Genomic DNA, 21,754 nt, shown 5'->3' on the forward strand with positions numbered 1-21,754 from the left:
GCTGTGAGCCCATTCTTAAAACAATGGCTGACATCTAGTAGGCACTTAATAAATATTTGTGGAAAGAAGAAATTAAGGAAAGTAGAAACTGGGAGATCAGGCTGATTGTGATGTCACTGGCAGAGGAAGGGAAATTTGGGGAGAGATGGTAGGATTCCTTCTGAATGTTAAGTCTAAAGGGACAGATTTTTTTGAAATTATCATTACACTTTGTGAATAAATACCTGTTCGTCGATGGCGAAGGGAGTCCTAGGAGTGACCCACCATGAATAAGACCTTTAAAAAAATTCAGATCTGACTTTGCAAAAAGTTACCAAAGTTAAAATGCACTAAGTCTTCAATGAAGTTTCACTACATCTTCCCTTCATGTTCCAAATAGGCCAGAAAACCTTCCCAGCCTGCAAGGACAAACCAGTTTCTTTCAAGAGGCATTTTCTGAGGCGGTGAACACAAACCAGCTGGTCATTTACTCTGATTTTACTTCTGTGTGCGAGGTAGCAAGGCGCCCCACCCCCACCTCGGATCCAGATCCAGTCTTCATTCTTGACGTCTCTCCAGGAGGAAGTGAGATCCAGGAGAGTTTCAGAGGAGCCTGGGGCCGTTCAAATGAGCAGCCCCTGAGTTTGGCTCTTCGTCCAAACATACGGTCGATGAACGAGACAGGCTTGGCTGTGCCCGGCCCCCTTCTCCGCAGGGATGCTCTCTGGGCTGCTGGGCTGCTGGAAAAGGGAGATCTGTGGGGCGGACCTTTCCCTCGAGCATGAGGGTCTGACTCTCTTCAGCTGGGGAGGGCTCCCGGTGTCTGGGGGAGACAGGATTTCCAAGTCAGGGCTCCCTACGTCATTTTCCCACAGAGGCCCCCCCTAGGAAACGATCTGATACTTTTGAGAAGCCCGTCTCCCCTGCATTAGTTCTCTGTTTACCAGAAGACAGACGTTCCTGCTTTGAAGGCTATAATCGGTGGCCGCAGGAGATCTTGTCTGTCCTGGAGTCGGGCTTCCAGCTCTCGTGGTGTCACTGAAAGCTCTAGGGGGTGAACGCAGCAATCAAGCGCTCATTCAACAAATATTTACTGAGCGCCCGCTGAGTGCCGGGCACTGCGGGTGCCCCGGGGGCGAGAAGTAACTCACGCAGGATCTTAGTTCCTGTTAACTCATCCTCGTTCCCGCAGAGGCTCCCGCGCGCGCGGTGCGAGCGGACCCCGCGCTCCTCGCCCGCCCGCCCCGCCCCGCACGGCGTGCCCCGTGCCTCCAGCGCAGCCCTCCCGCCTCCCGCGGCGGGGAACCCGCCCCCCGGGATCCAGCCTCCGGGGTTTAGCCCGGGTGGGGAAGGCGGGGAGAAAAAAAGCAAAACACAGAAAGGAAAAACAAACGCCTCCCCGGCCGTGCTGGGAGACTGCTCCCGGGAAGTGCGCGAGGCGGAGCCGGCGCCGGCGCCGGCCCGGGGGAGCGCGGAGTCCCGGGCGGGCGGGTGCCCGCGGGTCGGGGCGCGGAGGCGGCCTGGGCGGGCGGAGGGCGCGGCCGGCGGGAGGGGCCGGGGCGGCGCCCGGAGGGGCGCGCACGGCGGCGTGGCCGCCGGGCCCAGCAGGTGACCGCGGGCTGGAGCCGGGGCCGGAGCGGACTGCGGGAGGCGCGGCTGGGAGGCGGCGCGCGGGGCCGGCGAAGTTGGCTGGAACATGGCGGAAGAGCTCGGGGCGCGCGGGAGCGCGGGGCGGCGGCGGCCGGAGCCCCGGGAGCTGTAGCCGCCGCAGCCGCCGCCGCCGCCGCCGCGGGGCGAGGTCGCCGCCATGGCCCGCTGGATCCCGACCAAGAGGCAGAAGTACGGGGTTGGTGAGTGTCTGCCCCACCCGCCGCCAAGTTCGCGGGAGCGGCCCTGCCCTGCGCGGAGTTGGGCGGCGGACGCCGGGCCATCGGTGCGCGCCCGCCGGGGAACCGGGGTCCGGCTCCCGCTGCCCTCGGGGGCGCCGGGAGGGCTCGGCTCCGGCTGCCGCCGTCCGGGGGCGGTGGGAGCCGGGGCCCGCTCCGGGAGCCCGGCGAGGGAAGTCGTGCTGGCTTCGGGGAATCCAGTGGCTAAAAGTGCTTTCTGGGCTCCGGGACTGGCCATCCTGCCTCCGGCTCCAAAGCTCCAGCGCTCTGCGGAGGAGAGACGCGCAAAGCGAGGGCGCTCGCCTGCGGCTGGTTTGGGACACCAGCTCTGCCGCTCGCCCCTCTCCTCCCCGGCCGTGTGGCTTCATTCGGTAGTTTGTAACCGGCCGAGGCCGGCGGAACGCGAGTCCGCTGGCCGGCCCGGTGCCTTGTGCCTTCCCTCTTCGGTTCTCTCCGAAGCCCAGAGTGAAGAAAGAGTTCGGGCTGGGAAGCCGCCCTCCCCTCACGCCTCCCAGGCACTGGGATCCCGATAGCAGTTGTAAACTGATTGGGAAATTCGAGTTGTGGTGTGGTGATGGAAGCGACAGGAAGTGTGCGGCATGGGAACGGGGGTGGCGGGCCCCCGGGGCAGGTTGTGCGGACACTGGCCCCCAGCGGAGCGTGTATGGAAGGAGAGGGTTGCAGACTGCCTTCTGAATCCCAATTCTGTCGAATAAGTCGGGGACATTTTATTAAGAAAACTGTGACAGGTCCCGTGCAGGGCACTTGGCATTTTGTAAACCACGGTGTAGAGAGTCCCCACGACGTGCGCGGGGTTGCTGTCGTGTTGGGTTTCGATCCGAAGCAGTGGCTGGGCAGGGTCTTGACCCAGGTGAAAATGGTCCTTCTCCACTAACAAGGAGTAGGGTTGCTGAGGTCTTGAGGGAAAACTCTGCCATTAGCGGGGCGATTATTACAGTGGCCAGTTAGGCTTGGGTGCGATTCGCTGGTATATACGGTTGTGTGCGTTGAGAAATTTTATCACTTCCTCTCAGGGTCATTCATTTGGCCTATTTGTAATTTAGCCTTCCGCTTCACCCCGCCCCCAGTTTTTTCCCCCCTTCACCTTAGTGGTTAACTAGGGAGCCCTCTTTGAACCTGTTAATCTGTTTTCTGATGGCTATTTCAGAAATACTTCTATTTTTTTGTTTTCTTTTTTTTGGAGGGGGTGTAATTAGATGTAATTATTTATTTTAATGGAGGTGCTGGGGATTGAACCCAGGACCTCATGCGTGCTAGGCATGCACTCCACCACTGAGCTAGACCCTTCCTTCAGAGATACTCTTAACATCATCCATCTCTAGGTGACTTTAAACTCTGTGGCCATGAGTCAGTTACAAGAAAACAAACATGCTCATATTTCTTACTTTTAGATTCTGATCCTTTATGTATGTATGTGGTCATGTATATAATGATATATATATAATTCCTTATTTTCCATATGTTGCAAAAACCTTTTTCCCTTTAAATTTCTTTTGGAATCCTTGCACTCTCCTAAGGCTGTATCTCCGATGTTACATAGATGTTTTTGTCCCAGACGACCCCTTTGTGATTTGGTCGCGAGATTTCAGACAGGGACTCCTGATCAGGTGTACGTTAGTTAAGTAGCTAGTCAATTGTTGTGGAAGTGAATTGGAGTCAGTTTATTTGTGAGTATTACTGGGTACTAACTCCTAAATTAAAGTATGTTTAGCAATGGCTAACCAGTCTAGTCACAAAAAAGTTATCAGTTCTAACTTCGTTCAACAGGGGAAAAAGCTTTCCAAAACCATTATGACTTTGGCATCATTAAATGCAAACATGCCCTTAGAATGTGGTAGCCAAATTGCACCACGATATAATTTGGGAGAATTTCCAGAGACACAATAGATTCTGATTAATCTGGTTTGACAAAAGGACCCACTGTTAGGACAGATAAGCTGATGAGACAAATCTCCATTGTTTATTCCTAAAACACATTGTTGTTCCTGTTACCTCCCTGCTGGGAAGCCTTCCTTGGCCTACAGGGTAAAGTCTGGACTGAGCCCGGCTTTCAAGGTTCTGATAATCCAGTTCCACAGACCTTCCCAAACTGTCTCTCTCACAGATTCTTTCAGCCCTCCCGCACAGACACTGCCCTTCTTGCTCTTGTGCAATATACCACGGAGAGTCCCTCCTTTGGGACTTTGCCCCCCTGTACTTGTCCCCTGTTCTGCGTGCCCTCCCACCTCTGCGTCCCACAGTCCAGCCTTCCGCTCAGGGCTCCCATCGGTACCGCCTCCTTCAGGTTGGGTGTTCACCAGGCCCCATACCTTCACGCCGCTGCCTCACAATTCCTCCATTTTCTTGCTTATTGTATCTTGCGGTTCAGTGAACGAGAAGGTTATGGTTCTGTGTCCCTGTGACTCAAGAGGGGTCCTCAGTTTAGAGCATGCTTTCAGCAGGTACTTGTCCTTGGTGTTGGGGTGGTGTTCCGAAGCACCAGCCTTATTTCTATGACTTAATGCAGTTTTTTCCCCAATCAGGTTTTAGCATCTCACTCACTCCAATATGAGATTTATTTTGTTCTGTTAGATGGATGAAGTGAGAGCCTTTAGTCGGTCTTCGTCTTTGCAAGTAAAAAAATGAACCATGCTACTGAGAAAACAAACAGAATAGACAGACTTTTAAAAATACGATTGGAAAAATTGGCTTATTAGCCTTTGCCGTGGGGTTCACTTCTGAGTGTCTGTTGGACAGATTTCATTTCTGGGAAATGAAGCAAACCCTGTGATGGACATTTTGAAGCGTTTTAATGACTCATAGCCACTCTGTGTGGGGGGAGCGCTTTGATCTCAGTTTGAATTGTGCACGGTGAAGCCAGCAGCCTGTACTTAGGGCCACGATTGGCTGTCGCTGACAGCCTAGATTATTCTACAGGGACCGACGTGCAGTCTGTCTGGGCTTGCTTAGTTCTTCAGACGTTGGCTGGACGTCTAGCATTAGGTGGGCTGAAATGACCTCTGTGTGTTTTCAGGCGAGAGGACCACAGACTTGCTTCTTTAAACTTCTGTGCTAAGTTCTTAGGAACAAGTGCTCCGCCCCGCTGCCATGGAAAACTGTTTTCTTTCTCCTTCTCTTCTCCTTGTTTTCTTTTCCTTTATTCTTTCTTTCTGTCTTTCTATAATTTTTTTGTTTTAGGATATGAGGGTAAAACATGTTTATTTTTATTTTAACCTTTTTTTAAAATTGAGGTATAGTCAGTTTACAATGTTGTGTTAGTTTCTGGTGTACAGCATAATGTTTCAGTCATCCGTATGTTCCTTTTCATATTCTTTTTCATTATAGGTTCCTACAGGATACTGAATATAGTTCCCTGTGCTGTACAGTAGAAACTTGTTTATCTATTTTATATATGGCAGTTAGTATCTGCAAATCTAGAACTCCCAATTTATCCGTTCCCACTCCCTTTCCCCCTTGGGTAACTGTAGTTCTGTGAGTCTGTTTCTGTAAAACACTTTTATTTAGATGTCAAGCAAACATTAGTGATGTATATTCAGCGTAGCCTTCTGATGATTGAAACATTTCTTCATCAGAGTTGTCTGCTCCCTAACAAGCTATTCATATCACGAACAGACCCAGATTTTATTGGTGATGGATTCTTTGCAAAATCGTTCTTTATTGTTGGTTGGGATTCATCATATATATTGTTATAATGTGATGAGAGGCAATTTGGGACGGAATGTTTGCTTCGCTATTAGCTTTTCAACTGTTTCGTGTACTGGGTAGGCCCAGTTAGCTTAAAAACATTTAACTTTGCAGATTCTCGAATGTTAGTGGTAAAAATTTGTGATACTGTAACACAAGTGTTCTTTATTAATGCAGAATAACTGCTGTACTTTTGAATTAGTGATGAGCACGTACGATTTTTTTTTCCAAGATGTATGTAATCACCATAATACGAATGAAAACACCTGTGATTTCAATTGATGCTGAGCACCAGGAGTACGCCTGTGGCTTATTGCCTGCGGTCATAATTGAAGTAAATGCTGAGTCTCAGAAAACAGAGGTGTAATTTTTTTCCCTCTTCAAGTGCATGTTTCCTCGGAATTTGCACACAGATGAAGAATCCTTGGCTGTAAAGATCACATAGTTAATTAGTTACAGAACCAGATATAAGCAACAACAGTAACACATTGATCAGCTGTCCACTGTGACACACAGGTGCTAGACATTATACATTTGTAATGAATTGAGGAATCCTCCCCCTAAGGCGTCTGTGTTCTAACAACACTGAGGCTGAGAAGAGAAGGAATAGAGAATTAATATTTATTACGAATTCACTTTGTGACATTGTTCTGAACCTTTTATTTCAGTATGTTCCAGAAACATGTAGGGGTCTAGAAAACCCTTTAGGGGGCCCATGAGATTGAAACTTTTTTTGGGCAGTAATACTAAGGTGTCATTGGCCTGTTGCCACTCTGTCCTCCCATGAGCATACAGCATAGTTTCCCAGGGGTGGCATCAAATGTGATACTGGGATGGACTAATGCAGAGCCAGATACGAGAAACTGACTGCCTTTAGTGATGCCAGACATCGAAGAGATTTACAAACATGCAAAACCATGCAACTCTTCTGAGTGTTTTTGTTTGGAAAAGTAGATTTGCTCTAAATAGATGTATATATATTTGCTAGTATGTATTGGGTTTGTTATGGTTACTTTAATTACCAAAAATATTTTTTAAGTGTGTCAGCTTGAATTTCTGATATGGTGAATAGTGATAGCTGTTACCCACATACACAAAAGCTCTTTGGACTTCTCAATAACTTTTAAGAGTGTTATGGGGGGGAAAACCCTAAAAAAACTAATTAAAAGAAAAGTATTACAGGGGTTCTGAGACTAAAACTTTCAATGCTGCTACTTTACACATTATTGCATTAAATCTTTGGGATAATGCTGTAGTTCTCACAGATTGTGTCCTTCTGCAGATAAGAAATCCCAGATAAGAAATATACATTTTTTTCATCCATGTCCACATAATCTCGTTATAAGCCAAAACTCTCCTCCTTGTGTGTTTCCCAAACACACAGTTTCAATTGTTCATCCATCACCTTGATCTCTGCCACGTGCCGTGTTGACCTTAAACAGATAGACTGCCAGTCATTTCTCCGGCAAAAAAATGGATTTATTCGGGATCAGCGGAGAATTGCAATTCAGGGTCAGAAGTGCCCTGTGGGTCTGCAGGCCACATGCAAGTAGGTCCCTGCAACCAGGAGAGGAGAACCCTCTCATAGGGGGGACAAGGAAGGGCTGTAGTAAATAGTCCACTGGAGGAATTGAGAGTTTGAAGCGTAGTGGCTTTTCATTGGCTGCGTTGTGATCGGTCCCATTGGCTGAGCTCCTGCCAGGCAAGAAGAGGAAGGCTCTTCTTCCTGTTGGGTTCTGCCGTTATGCAGGGCAGGAGCCCTCCACGTCTGGCCTCCTGACTATTCTAATAGAGGTTTCTGTTTCTGTGCCAAATTTTACACCAGGTACCCTCGTGTAGCTGCTTCTTGCCCGTTGCTGTACCCATTTCCTTCTCTATTATGTTTTTACTTAATATTTTCTTTATGTTGCCTGCTTTTTGTTTTTACCTACAACAATTTATTGAACAAGAAAACCTTACCTTCCTACCGTTAAAGGAGAACCAGCATCACTTGCTTTAAAAATAGGCCACCTTCAAAGTAAAGGCAGCAGAGATAAGACAGCAGTGTATTGGATTCTGGCTCGATGCCGTTGCCTGTCAAGCCATTTTCTCCATTAAAGAGGGAGGAGGCTGGTGCCCAGCTGAAATTTTCTCTTTGGTGTATTAATGTGGATTCTCTCTATTTGCGGCAGTTAAAATTATATAAAGCCACCTCAGACACTGACTTCGTGCGTGTTGAACCATTGCTCCGAGGGGAAATACAAGGTCAGGTTCCTGGGAGCCTCTGGTCACATTTTCATCAACTGATCAATATGTCACCTTATTTTGTGTTTCTATTTAAGGTTTAAAGACCTCATTTAATATACATCGTTGATTCACTAACATTCGACTCAAGGCCAAGAACCCTGTATAACTCAAGCCTGAACAAAGCTTACCTAACCTGTGTATTTTCTCCATAAGGCAAATCACGTCCTTTTTGGGCTTGAGAACACGACACAGCCCTTGAATGCTAAGCTTGGGGGCCATTTAAATAGCAAAATCTTTAGCAAAGAGCACAAAATTAAAACATGGCACTGAAGTTAAGACCCTGAGAAGGACTCTTGTTTACAGCATGAGGACTGAAGCAGAAAGGTGGGGGGGCGACCCCGTGTCCCACCTCGAGTGGGAACTTGCGTGTCTCTGCACACACCTGGGAGTGACCTGCAAAGCACCCAGGAGTGCTGATCTGGGGCTTACGAATAAATTTTAGTGAGTGAGGGAATTCACAAATACTGTAGAATCTGCGAATAATGAGGATCAACCGTAGTTGATTTAGATAGAGAATTAAAAATGGAATCACATTCCCTTCTTAGCTCTTTCTGAGAAGCCTAGTGAAAGGTACTACTGTCTTGGCCCACAGCCTGTCTGGCCACAGCTCTCGACATCTCGCCTTTTCCCTAATTGCCCTATTTGTTTGTTTGTTTGTATTTACTGCCTGTCTCCCATACTAGAATGTGGGGTTATGAGGACGGGAACTTTATCCTTGTCATCAGTGTTCCCCAGCTCCGGGGAAGGCACCTGGCACGTGGTCAGCACTCAGCAAATAAATACTGAGGGAGTAAATGAATGCTGCTACCTCCCGAAACCTGTCTTGTGGGCCATGAGAGGGAATTTTCCCCATGTATATTGCCCTCTGTGCGCCTCCAGTGAGATAGTCAAAGGCTGTAAGAAAAAAAAAAAGGAAAGGATAGATAACATTGGCTTAATAAGTTGTTTAAGGAAAGGATCGTGCAAACATGGCGGGAGAGGAATGGAAATCCTAAGCGATGATTTATTAGACAGGAGGGAAATGGGAGCGCTTTGTGGCTACTGCCCCCCCCCCCCCGTCATTATTGGTGGAGGCTTTGTGGAGGAAAATGCACTGTAGCCTTGGCTAAATGGAAGAAAAAGGCTTGACCACAGTGGTGAATAGGGTTTAGGAGGTTCTGACTCATTGGATTAGCGCCGTGTTGAGCACGAGTTGGAAAGGAAAGAAGATGCAACCTAAGGGAGGGAACCAGGCGTTTAAAGTCACCCGTCCCTTCGCATTACCAGGAAGGAGTCGAGAAGCCGTTCAGTCAGCACCTGCAGACTGTGTGCAGGGTAGTTAAACCAAGAAGGTAAGAGATCACAAGTAACGTGGAAAAGAAAACGTCACTTAGAGTACCGGCGAGGGGCTTGGAAGCAAAGGTCATGGTTACAATTTAGTTTGTCCCAATTTACAGAAGACTTTTGTTTTTCTTTTGGTAGTATAGTCAGTTTACAATGTTGTATCAACAGAAGGCTTTTTGCAGTGGTCAGATCTGCCATCATAGTAGCTTGACACGTAACTTAATTTGCGGTTTCGCCTCATCTGAATTTTAGGAGACAAACCAGTGGGGTTTGAGGGTAAGGAATCATCTCATGGCCATGAATTTTTCTGTAAAGGAAACGTTTTCCAACTTTGAGTGTATCCCCAGCAATATCCAATATAATAACAGTAAGTTTATACATGTAGAATATTTTAGTACTGTCCAAAGGATAAAAAGAGGACCGTGGGTCAGAATCTCATACCTCATTTCATTTCTTCAAAATGAGCTGTAATAGAATTGTAAGAATTTGACCCATATCTCTGTGGCCCAGAAACTTGACTAAGGTCACATAGTTTCTTCTTCAGTAAATATTTCAAAGGTGGGAAAGCTAGTTTTCTCCGTCATCAGGTGGAATCACCCAAGAAATGCCTACTGTGTGTGGACATTGAAGGGTGTGATACATCCTCTGGGCAGCCTTTGTCCTGAGTTTAGAAGTGGCGTCCAGCCTACCTCAGGAATAAGGGGGTTTTATTTTTAAGCTTAAAAAAGTGCTTTGGGGGGAGGGTATAGCCCCGTGGTAGAGTGCATGCCTAGCATGCAGGAGGTCCTGGGTTCAAACCCCAGCACCTCCATTAAAAAAATAAACATAATTATCACCCCCACCCATGAAAAGAAAAAAGAAGTTTACAAAAAAAGAGTTAAAAACATGCTTTGGAGAACAGGCTAAGAAATGATTTTGAGGCAGAGATCTGGGTGGGCAAGGAAAAGCAGGGCTAATATAATTTTTCCAAGCGAGGTCCAGGCCACGTCCTCTCGGAGCCCGGGCCAGCAGCCCGAGCTCACGCAAACCATTGTCTGAATTGCTGGCAGCCGGTTCCCCAGCAAGAGACAAAAGTGGTCTTTGTGTTGTCGCAAACCTCTGGGCCATCACAGAGCTGCTGCTGTTCAGATGGACCCACCTTTCCGGGTTGGGCCATTTTCTCTTACCTTTCCACACCCCCTGGGACTGTCCAGGTCAGCTGAAGTCACTGGAGCCCCACAATGTCCTCTGAGAACCTCAGGCGTCCAATTTTTGCCTTTTAAAACAACTTGAAGGTAGGAAATTGCAGCAGAGATTAATTCCCTCTTGAAAATAGCTCTTCGCTGACTCAACCCAGGTGAGGGAGAACGCACCCTAACAGCTGGCGTGTTACCTGGGTGCCGGTGGCAGGACGGTCTGTGCTGTGTTTGGACTGTCTGTGAGCCTGGAACCAGAGGGCTGTCACTCCGCAGCCGTCCTGCAGGAGACCGGTTCGAAGACTAAGTCAGAAGTCTCAGTTACGGAAATCTAACTGCCCTGCTGCCCTTTGGTGTGTAGACTCACAAAACATTAAGAGCCAGATTCATTATGTATCACCTCTTGGCGAACACCTCATTTTATTGGAAAACTATGTCCCGGAGGCATAAAATGACTTAACTAAAATCCCAAAGCTTGTAGCAAATGTGTTTCAACTTGTTGTCTCCTGGCTGCTTCCTTTTTCTTCATAACTGGAGACGGCATGTTTTTTAAATCACGTCTGCTTGAGAGTCTGAGGAGTACATTCTCTCCACCCAGGAAAATGCCTGTGTCAGCCCTGGGTTTTGTCCAGGTGGAGGTTTTGTTCTATAAGATCCAGCTATTAAATATCTGCCCCCCCTTTTTATTGAGAGATAATTGACACAGAACATTATTTCTGTTTCAGGTGTACAATATCATGATTTGATATTCATGTATTGCAAAATGATCACCACAGTAAGTCTGGTTAACATCAGTCACCACACGGAGTTACAAGTTACTTTCTTGTTTTTTTTGATGAGAACTTCAAAAATCTACTCTTGTAGCAACTTTCAAATATACAATACAATGTTATTAACTATAGTCACCATACTGTACATTACATCCCCAGGACTTATTTATCTTATAACTGGAAGTTTGTACCTTTTGACCACCTTCACTCATTTCTTGCCCCCCGTCCCCACCTCTGGCAACCACCAGTCTGTACTCTGATTTTATGTTGTTGTTTTTAGAGCCTGTGTTATTAGTAATAATATATAGTGCTTGTCTTTCTCCGACTTATGTCGCTTAGCCTAATGTCCTCCAGGTTCACTCATCTTATTGCAGATGGCAGGATTTCCTTCTTTTTTCTGGCTATTCCATCTTTTTGAGTTAGGGTTACTGTTTCCTTCAGGTAAATGCCCGGAAGTGGAACTGGTGGATCACATGGTAGTTCTATTTTTAATTTTTTGAGGAACCTCCAAACTGTTTTCCTTAGTGGCTGCACCAATTTACATTCCCACCAACCATGCACAAAGGTTCCCTTTCCTCCACATCCTCACCAACATTTGTTAATCTCTTGTCTTTTTGAGAATAGCCATTCTGACAGGTGTGAGGTGATCCCTCACTCATGTTTTGATTGGCATTTCCCTGATGACTAGAGATACTGAGCATCTTCTCAGGCACATGTTGGCCACCTGTATGAGTCTTCTTTGGAGCAATGCCTGTTCAGATCCAGCCCATTTTTAAATTGGATTGTTTCGATTCTTTGATATTGAGTTTATGAGTTCTTTACCTATTTTGGATAGTATCCCCTTGTCAGATATATGATTTACAGGTATTTTCTCATTTTGGTAGGTTGTGTTTTCATTTTTTTGATGGTTTTTGCTGATCACCTTCCCCTTTTTAAGAATTCTGAGAAGGAAGTGTGTTTAGAGGTTTGAGCCTGCAAAGTGGAAGTCACGCTGTGGGTTCCATGGTGGTCACCATGTCTCAGACGGCGATGGGCTAGTGTCTCTGGTCCTTAGCACCATGGTACTGACATGATGTTAGTCGCAAAATTAATAAGTAGTGTGACATTCTCATGATGTTACAGGCATGTTTGAGAACAAGTGTTACTGTGGTTACAAGGTGCTGATGAGTGAAGGGTTAGGTATTGATCATAAGGGATTAGAATACTGACCCGGCAGTGAGGGGACATTGGGTTTTTTTTTAGGCTTGTATTTTGAACAAAATGGTGATGTCTTGTTCTAAACACTTGATGTGGGAGGAGTCTGAGTAAGATTCCTTGCTCTGACCGTGCTGGGCTTTGAGCTTCCTTCAGAACAGGCACAAATAGCAGGTGTCCCGGCTCTTCACTGTGTGAAGCAGAGCACACTGCCCCTCCAAGCATGACAGTGTGATTCATTTTAATTTCCATCTCTCAGGATTCTGAGGCACAGTTTCTGTGAACTGCACATGGTTATATATATTTCTCCATCAGTAGTTACTAAAAGCGTAGTTATGTATCTGTCATCCTTTAAAAAAGGGCTCCTAAGGCTTAGAAATATTGGGGACTTTGGTATAATTGAAGTTCTGATGTGCTGTGTTTTATAACCGTACTGTGTGTACAGTTCACTGTGATCTGAAAAACCCATTTAAAATTGGTATAGTATCTCTCAAATATTGGTTAAAATTAAAAATGCACATACCCTTTGACTTAGCAATCCAATTTTTATGAGTTTGTCCTACAGATAAATGAACACACATGAGTGTTACATGGACAGGATTACTTATAGCATTATTTATAGCAAAACCATGAAAACAGCTTAAATTTGAATCAGTGGGGGATGTAGCTATGTGTATGTAGACATGTGCATACCATGGAATATTATACAGCCATTAAAAAGAATCAGACTCAGTGACAAAGTGTCTGCTAAAGATGATATTGGCATGCAGTGATGATACTGGCATGCAGTGATTATAGGCTGATCTCTTCAAAAATGGTACTGGGTCAGGTGGTTATCTATATTGAAAAAAATATACTGGACACCTACTAAGTGCCATATAAAAAATTGATTTCAAATGTCCCAATGTGAAACAATGAAAGCCTTCAGAAAAAAGCATCAGAGAGCATCTTGACCTTGGAATAGGCAGAGGTTTCTTAAAGGGACACAGAAAAACACTAACTTTAAAGGAAAAAAAAATTAACGCTGAGTCATATTAAAATTAAGAACTTTGAACACCCTGAAGAAGAGATTAAAAAGACAACCCACAGCGTAAAAGCCATTCTCAATACACATATCTGACCAATAGCTCTGTTATGAAAATGTGAACAACTACAAATAAATAAGAGAAAACAAAAACCAGAGGATTTGAATAGACACTTCACAAAAAAGTGATATCCAAACATCCAGTAAATATTTGGAAAGGTGCTGATCTCCATTTGTCATCACAGAGATGCAAACACAACGGCGGACAACAGCAGCCCTGCCAGCAGGGCTAAATGGGGGGTGGGGAAAAAACCCACATGCCAAAAATGGAAATTCCAGCTTTGGGTAGGATGTGTGGCAACAGGTAGCCTTGTGCACTGGTGGGACTGTAAATTGGTCTAACCACTTCAGAAAGCTGTTTAGTAGTTCCTAGTAAAGTGTGACCCAGCAGTTCCACTCTTGGGGAAATGAAAAACTTCCACAAAAAGACTTGGGTAGAAGGTTGCTAGTACAGTCTTCAAAATAGCCCAAAATTGGAAACCGTGCTCGTGGCCATCAGTAGTTGAATGGATTATAAATTGTGGTGTCCTCACACCAGGAAATATTATAAGATGGTGAGAATGAGTAATTGACATGCACATGCCAAAAAAATAGATAAATCTCACAAACATGAGGCTAAGTGAGAGAAGGCGAACACAGAAGGGTTCACGCTGCATTATTCAGTTTCTGTAAATACCAGTACAGTCAAAGCTGGCTGTTTTCAGAAGTCAGGATCGTGGTTCCCCTCGATGTCTGCAGGGTAAAGGGGTGGTCGTTGTGCTGGAAGGAGGATGAGCAGGACATTAGGCTACTGGTAATGTTTGTTCTGTTTCTTGATCTGCGTACTAGTTAGGCGGGCACAGTCAGTTTATGAAACGTTAGTGAAATGTACATGTATGGTTTGTGCACGCTATGTATATTACACTTATGTAAAATTTATTTTTAAAGAAAAAGAACGGGACAGCCCTCTATACATTGATATGGGCTATTTCCAAGGTCTGTTTGAGGAAAGAGGCAAGATTCAAAAAGTGTATATAGCATTAATTTCATTCATTAAACAAATATTTACACAGTACCCACTGTGTGGGCACTGTTCTAGGCACTGAAGGCAGTAGACAAAGAAGAGCGTATGTTTGTGTATTTGTAAGTGCTAGATTATTTCTGAAAGCGTGCATAAGAAATTGCCCATTATTTCTTGGCTGACTGTGGAGCATTTTTTAACGGAATATTTTTGCACCTTTTCAAGTTTGTGCAATGTGAGTGGATGACCAATTTAAACAAATAAATAAATTGAACTTAACAATCCTATTACTAGTAATATAACTTGTGAGCTAAAGGCAGCAGCTGTTGTCACCCCTGCTTTAGAGATCCAGCAACTGAAGCAGACAATTTTTTTGTGATTTGCCCCAGATCACACGGGTTGTCTTGGCTGGGTTTGGCAAATAGGCATTCCACCCGGTATCTCAAACTGTGCTGACTCTTGCATAGTCTATTAGCAAACAGTCTAACTTGATATGTTCCTCTATTCTTGATGACTGTCCGTAATTTCATACACTTTGCTTTCGACCATTCAGTTAATTACTTATGACACATTCTGTCTCTTTGTTTGTAATCAAAGCCAGATCCAAGATTTTGCTTCAGTTAAGGTCAAAATGGAATTTCCATGTTTATCCTAGTCTCATCGCTTTATAACCCTAAAATTTCAAAAACCTTGCGGAATCATGTCATTAATTTTAATGTGCTGGTTGTTTTCAGGGTCTACACGGTTATTTTATTTTATGGTGGTTATTTTATGGTAGTCTCAGACTTTGACTCCTCTATCTGTTGGAAGATAATAAAGTGTGATGTCACTGTTTTATTTTGATAAGGGAATGAACATCCCAAATACACAGTCTTGTGTTACATAAATAGAGTATTTCACCAATGAAACATTTATATATAATTATTTCTATAGTTAACAGCATCACTAATATGATATGCCTTTTAAAAAAATAAACCACGTTCTGAGTTGCTGAGAAGCTGGAGATGAAGATGTTGATTCACTCAGGGACACGTGGTGAGCTGACATCAGAACCGTGGGTGCTACTTATGTCCTGCAGACCATTGTTACAGTGCCTTGTGGCTAAGCTGTGCTGAAGATCAGAATCGTCAGGGTACATGCAAGAGGCATTTGCTGCAGAGTGAAGCTTTGGGGAGTAGCTTTTAGGTTTGGAGTTTTCAAGTCTACGTCTTCTCACTTTTATTACTCTTTGCATTTGTGAAGTCATAGAAGGCTCTAAGCCAAGTGAGAAAGGAGGAATAAGAGTTGTACGCGTCCTGGGTCAGCGGACCAGGCAGTCATTATCTGCAGGTTTGTGACGCGGGAGCCTGCCCCCCAGTAGGTGCCCTTGTTTGCAGAGCAGGGTTGATTCCTAGGTAGATAAGCAAGTTGAGAGGGGAGGGTGTAGCTCAGGTGGTAGAGTGCATGCTTGGCATGCACAAGGTCCTGGGTTCAATCCCCAGTACCTCCTCTAAAAATAAATAAATAGACCTAATTTCCTCCCCCCCCACCCCCCACCCCCAAAAGAAAGAAATTTGGTTAGCTCTGAACTCATCCTTGAAGGTCCAGACTAGACTGGATTGTAGTTATTTCCAGTTTCCAAGCCTTTCCTTATGGCTGGAGATGGCCTGGCCTTGCAAGAATCTCCATGGAACGTGTTTGAATTCTTAGGAGTCTCTGGGCGATGGGGGTCTCCTGTCTCTGTGCCTGTGTTTTTTAGGGGGTAGCACTCACTGGCTCAGAATAATCTGGGATCCTGAGAGATAGCAATAAATAATAAATTCACACATAACTAACTGGACTAATGGACATGGATGTTTTGAGTCAGTCCAACTGGAATTTGAATCCGATTCCCTGAGACTAATCTCTGAGCGCCCACTGTGTTCCAGGGGCTTATGGGGGTGGTTGTGAGGATTATATAAGATAAGAAATGTATAGAAACTACATAGAAGGGGTAGGCGGGGCTTCACAGAAGGCTGCTTTTCCTCGCTGTGGCCTGACAGAGCCACAGAATATACCACCTCCAGCCTGGTGAACTCAGACGTTCGTGACCAGTAGCCCTGGGCCGGCCGCCTCTGGTCCAACCACACATTATCTTAGAATCTGACTGTAGGAATCCGTCGAGGGCAGGGTCCTGCTTGTGGGCCTGCAGCCTTCCTTAAAGCCGGAACCTGCTCGAGCGGAAGCCTTGTCTGCATGCGGAGTACTCTGCAGGCCTTTTTCAGAAGAACCTTACCTGCCCTGGGAGAGGCTGGTTCCCCCTTCGTCTTTGGCACCATGAGGGCTGTCACTCAAGCTGGTTTCCAGACCGCTTGGTAGTGGAAAGGAGGTCTTTTCAGAAACGCACAAATTTAGAAACGGTTTGCGTCTGTAGAAGAATTCTTCTCATGTTCGAGCTCTGATCTAAGCCAGGAGCCTTGGACATTTTCAACCGGTGTCTTAGCTGCTTTGCTGACTTAGGTGTGCGTCTGCTTGCTCAGGTCAGATGTGAAATACGTCAGAAACAAATGGCTCACCCCTTGAAGCCAACCCACCATCCCATCTCCTTTCTCTTTTGGTGGCATTTTGATGCTGACATAAGGCATTGACACTTTTTAGACCAGAAAACCGGAGAGCCCCTCATTTGTTGCCCAAAGGACTGCATTTTTAAGGAGCAGATCAGTGTGTTAGGGTGGATGTTTGGACACGTGGGTTTTTGCCTTCATTTATTTCCTTTTTTTCTCTTCTTTACTTTTAGTTTGATTTCTTTGAGATCCTGGGGGGGGGGGGGCGGGCAAAATTGCATGGTGAGGAGGCTTTGGCTACCGGTTATAAAGTCTTAGGAAAGTACGGTACCTCTGTGGTCCTGTCTTCCTAAAATTCCTGTCAAGAAATGACAGACGGAGGAAATAGAAGTGATATCTAAAATAAAACATGTGTTCCGCCATAATATGTCTTTATCTTCTTGCTTTTATCGGCAGCCCTGAGTGACAGGGTTTTATACTTTGGGAAGATTAAAGGGCTTGCTTTCTTGCTCTGCCGTGTTCTTTTGTCTGCCTCAGTTCTGAGAATTTTTTTTTTTTTTGCTAGTTTTTAACACCATGTGTTTGGATTAAGCTTTAGGAATTATCCGTTTCATAAAGGTCACTTGTTTTTTATATTCTGGGGGCATTTAGGGTTTGGAGGGGTGGGGGTGGAATGAAGCCAACAGAGAGGTACCGAAACCAGGCATTAGGAAGCCGGGTTTGTGTCTCAGTCTTGGTTACATAGAGTCAGGTGGCCTTGACTCTTTTTAGCTTAGCTTTTCCATCTGTAAAACAGAGATAATATTTTCTTCCTTCCAAATTCTCAGAGTGGGAAGAATTTTTAAACGTTGAATCTTTCTGTAAAGTAAGCAGAAATGGTCAGGCTACATGCACGGACCCTAGAATGCTGAGATCCAAGGTTGAGCTTTGTGCCTGAAGACAAGCTCAGGAGGTTTTGTCTAGAAAAAGCTCTGGGGCAGAGAAGCCCGTTTCTTCCTGGACTTTCCCTTCACATGCCAAGTAATCTGATCATTTTCCTTCTAATTTCTTGGCGGCTTTTATATACTGTTCAGGCTGTTAAGTGACCCGTGACATGAAAAACTAATGTCCTCCACTTGACAGTGAGCTTGTGATCTTGTTCATCTGGTTTTGAGGTCTGAGATTTCCCCTTAATGCTCCCAGTCATCTTTCCCAGAGTCTGAAAGGGAGAGCGGGTTTAGCAGGGGCTTGGGGGGGGGGTGTGAAGCATGAATCTGATGTTGTCAGATCAAAGTCTAATCTCCACATTTAACCCTGACTTTTTCCTTCTCTAGCGGCTCTAGTGAGGATAATTGACCCCCCCCCCCAACCCCAACCAGATCCGGGCCTTCCGCAACCTTCCAGACTCGAATCCTGATTCGGTTATCATGGCTTAGATCTGTTGGGGAACTCGTGGGTTAGCAGGCCTAGAATTGTAGGTAGCAGACTTGTGAAATAAGTCTTCTGAATTCATTCACCATGGGCTTCCGAGTAGCTAAGTGCGGAGCAGGTATATAGTTGGCATTTAGAAAGATCCAGAGAAGTGGACGCAGATCCCATTCATGGGAAGTTTATAATGGAGGAAAGGACCCCACCGTATGCAGCCAGCAATAACCATAGTAAAAGGCTGAATGTGAGAGGGGTGCAGATAACCACACTTTGGATTCCAGGGCTTTAGAGAAGCAGAGGTGGTTCTATCAGAGGGAATTCTGTTGGCTTCAGGGAAGAGGTTGAACTTGACCGAGAAGGGTATTCGTGTTTGGGAAGGCTGGGGGTGTGGCTTAGCAGGAGTGCTGGCTGTAAGGCAGGTCCTCTGGCCAGTGGAGGATGAGGAAGCTTCCATCCTGGCTGGACCAAAGGCTGGCTGAGGAGGAGAAGAGGGAAAGGACGCAGGTGACGCCAGGTTGTTGGGGAGCCTCGTTTGCCTTGATGTTTTTTGTCTTCCTCTTTGACCATGAGTGCCGCAGTGGTGTGCTGGCAAGCGGGCTCTCCAGGAAAGCCAGAGAAGCCCTCATTTGTAGCATTTGCCAACATCTGGGGTGTAAATACTCCCCCTGTGGCCGATTTCAAGTTACCTGTGAATTAACGCAGAGCTCTCAAAATTCTGGGAAATTGAACAGCTCGAACGCCAGCATAAGCACACTGTGGCACAGCCTGGCTTATTTAGTGCCTGTATGACAAATGTTAGTGTAACAAATAGCCATCGCTGTACCTGTCTGGGCACAGCCTCTGCAGAAGACCTGGGGAAGGCTCTGGAGTCACATTGTGCACCGCATCCGACTCCCACGGCCACGCGGATTGGTGCAGGGATGGGTGCACCACCCCAGGGAGGCCATTCTGGAGTCTGGACAATGACATAGGTGTTGGCCCAAAGAAATAAGTAGATTCCATTAGATTCCCTGCCTGGGGAATTTGAATGGAGGAATCCCAAAAAGTGTTTTGCCACTGAGGCGAAAGCAAAAAAGGATGGCATTTAAGAGAGTTGGATCCGTGACACACTGAAGTCATGTGGCCGCCAAAGTTATGAATGAAAAAACTGGAAACTGAGGAAGCTGATGGATAGAAGGGAGCAGATGTGGAGGGACACCCAACAACCATTGTGGGAGGATGAGGGGCAGAGAGGGGGTGCATCCAGGCCATAGAGATGTCCTTGTTCTCAGTGACGTTCCAGTTTCAGGTCTAAAACATACCTTTCCCTCAGGTCACCTGAGAGGGTCTCGGTTCCTTGCAATGCAGTGACCTGACTGGCATAGTTTACACGGCACTTCGGAGCCCTTTGGAGAACTTTTCATGAATACAGCGCATCTCTTAAGAGTAGCGGACTGATCACCTGCTTCTGATTGAGGAGACAGTATGCTATTGCCTCTTATTTCCTTGCACACCCTCTCCGCACTCCTCCCCAGTGGCTTGTGAATATTATTTCTTTCATTCCCGCAGAGCTGGTTTGGAATCCACGATGTCGAAAGTGTAGCCAGTAGGACATGTGACGGGGTGATGTTTCATGGGCACTTACCATTATGGGAAAGCATGAGAAAATTGGAGCCATTAGCCAGAAAAGAAAAGGAGTTCTTTATTTGCTAAGGGCATCTGGTGAGTGTAGCTGTGTGACGATGCCCTGTTCTACCCTGTTCTACGTTGGGATGAAATGCCATTTGATGGAGGCTCAGGGCAATTTGGAGCCTTCAGCCCTGTCTGATGTTCTCACCATATGCAAATTTGTGAATAATTAAATTGTCAGGAAGGGGAAGGCGTGCCTCACTGTTTTGGCTCAGGGCTTTGTTTTGACCGTAGCTACTGCGGCAGTCAAATGGTCCAGGAGGGGCAATCTGGCATTGCGAAGGAACACTGCAGGGGGAGGATGCAGGGGGAGGAGGGGACCCCTGGGAATCAGCCAACGTGGATCCTGCTTAGAACTCTCTCACTGACCACCCCACTGACCTTATGTAAGTTGCTTTGTTGGGGAACCTCAGGTTCCTCACCCAGAATGAGAAATTTTTGCCAAGAGACTTTTAACTTTCTGTCTGAGAAATCAGACTTCTCTGAAACTCCAGTGAGCGCTACAGAGTCTTTCCACAGAAAATCGTGCACCTGCGTGCAAACACAATTTCCCAGACCACTTTAGGAAGTTTACACACCTTCCAGGACTCATGGACTCCAGGTTAAGAAGAAGTCTTGCACTGGATGATGCCTGAGCTTTTTTCTATCTAAAAAATTCCTTTTTTCTTTCTTCTTTTTGGTGGGGGGAGGTTTGGGATGGGGTTGGAGGTAAATAGGTTTATTTAATTATTTTTTAATGGAGATGCTGGGGATTGAACCCAGGGCCTCGTGCACACTAGGCATGTGCTCTGCCACTTGAGCTATACCCTCCCCACTAAAAATTCCTTTTCTAAGACTTCGGATCCTGGAAGGGACCTGGAAAGTAAGCCAGGCCCCTCCTTTCTATCTCAGTGAGAAACAAGACTCCTCTGAGACACTTCAGACAGAAGAAGGCTTAAACAGTAGGGAAAGCTTGTCTGTTTTGCCCAAAGAATCCATACCCTCCTGGAGTGTGCATTCTAAGTGGGAAGAAATGGACAGTATGTTTAAAGTATGTATCATGTGGAGGGGAAGGAAATAACCCTGGTGGAGCGCATGCTTAGCATGCACGAGGTCCTAGGTTCAATCCCCAGTACCTCCATTAAACAAATAAAAGCAAAGTAGATATAATAAAGTGTCAGTTAATGTTAATGACCATGGGCATTTTGATAAAGGACTGTGATTATACTATAAAGAGTGATGGGGGTGGGTGCTCTGGTTCAGTGCCGGCCGTCAGAGGTCGCTTCTCTGAGGAAGTGGCATTTGAGAAGAGATCTGAATAAAAGAAGGAATGAGCCATGAAAATCTAGGGTAAGGACAGTCCAGGCAGAGGGCTTGGCACAACTGAGAACACTCTGGAGGGCCAGTGCATGCGGAGATGAGAGAGGGCAGGAGGCAGGGTGGGAGTGATCAAAGGTAGGTGGAGGGGTCCGCAGAGTTGGGGGGTGGGGAGTTCTGGAGCACTTGAAAAACAGTTGAAAATATCTTGAGTGACATCTCATAATAATGGGTTATTCACTGAGCCATTTGGTTAAGTTTTGTTCGTTACCCACAAAGTGCAAGGCAGTTGCACTTTGAATAAGACAATGTGGTCCTCAGACCTGGTGTGTGTATGTAGCACCTGGACATCTTCCTGAAGATAAAGGTTCCAGAATGCCGAGGCCAGCGTCTCCAGGCTGTTGTGTTTGGTGTCAAAAACTTTCCAGGTGGTTCTGATAAGTGGCTGCTGGACCTGTC

The 21,754-nt window shown here is 46.0% G+C and overlaps 1 protein-coding gene across 1 annotated transcript in view; it reads left to right on the forward strand.

The window, feature by feature from the left end:
• The first annotated feature begins 1,733 nt into the window (after positions 1 to 1,733).
• DOCK5 (dedicator of cytokinesis 5) overlaps positions 1,734 to 21,754 on the forward strand; it is a 176,548-nt gene continuing 156,527 nt past the window's right edge. Inside the window, exon 1 of the mRNA XM_031442198.2 lies at positions 1,734 to 1,829. Coding sequence (XP_031298058.2) covers positions 1,787 to 1,829 — 43 coding nt within the window. The 5' untranslated portion in view covers positions 1,734 to 1,786. The remainder of the gene's footprint in view (positions 1,830 to 21,754) is intronic.

The sequence above is a fragment of the Camelus dromedarius genome, chromosome 36, assembly GCF_036321535.1.
Source record: "Camelus dromedarius isolate mCamDro1 chromosome 36, mCamDro1.pat, whole genome shotgun sequence".
Lineage (NCBI taxonomy): Eukaryota > Metazoa > Chordata > Mammalia > Artiodactyla > Camelidae > Camelus > Camelus dromedarius.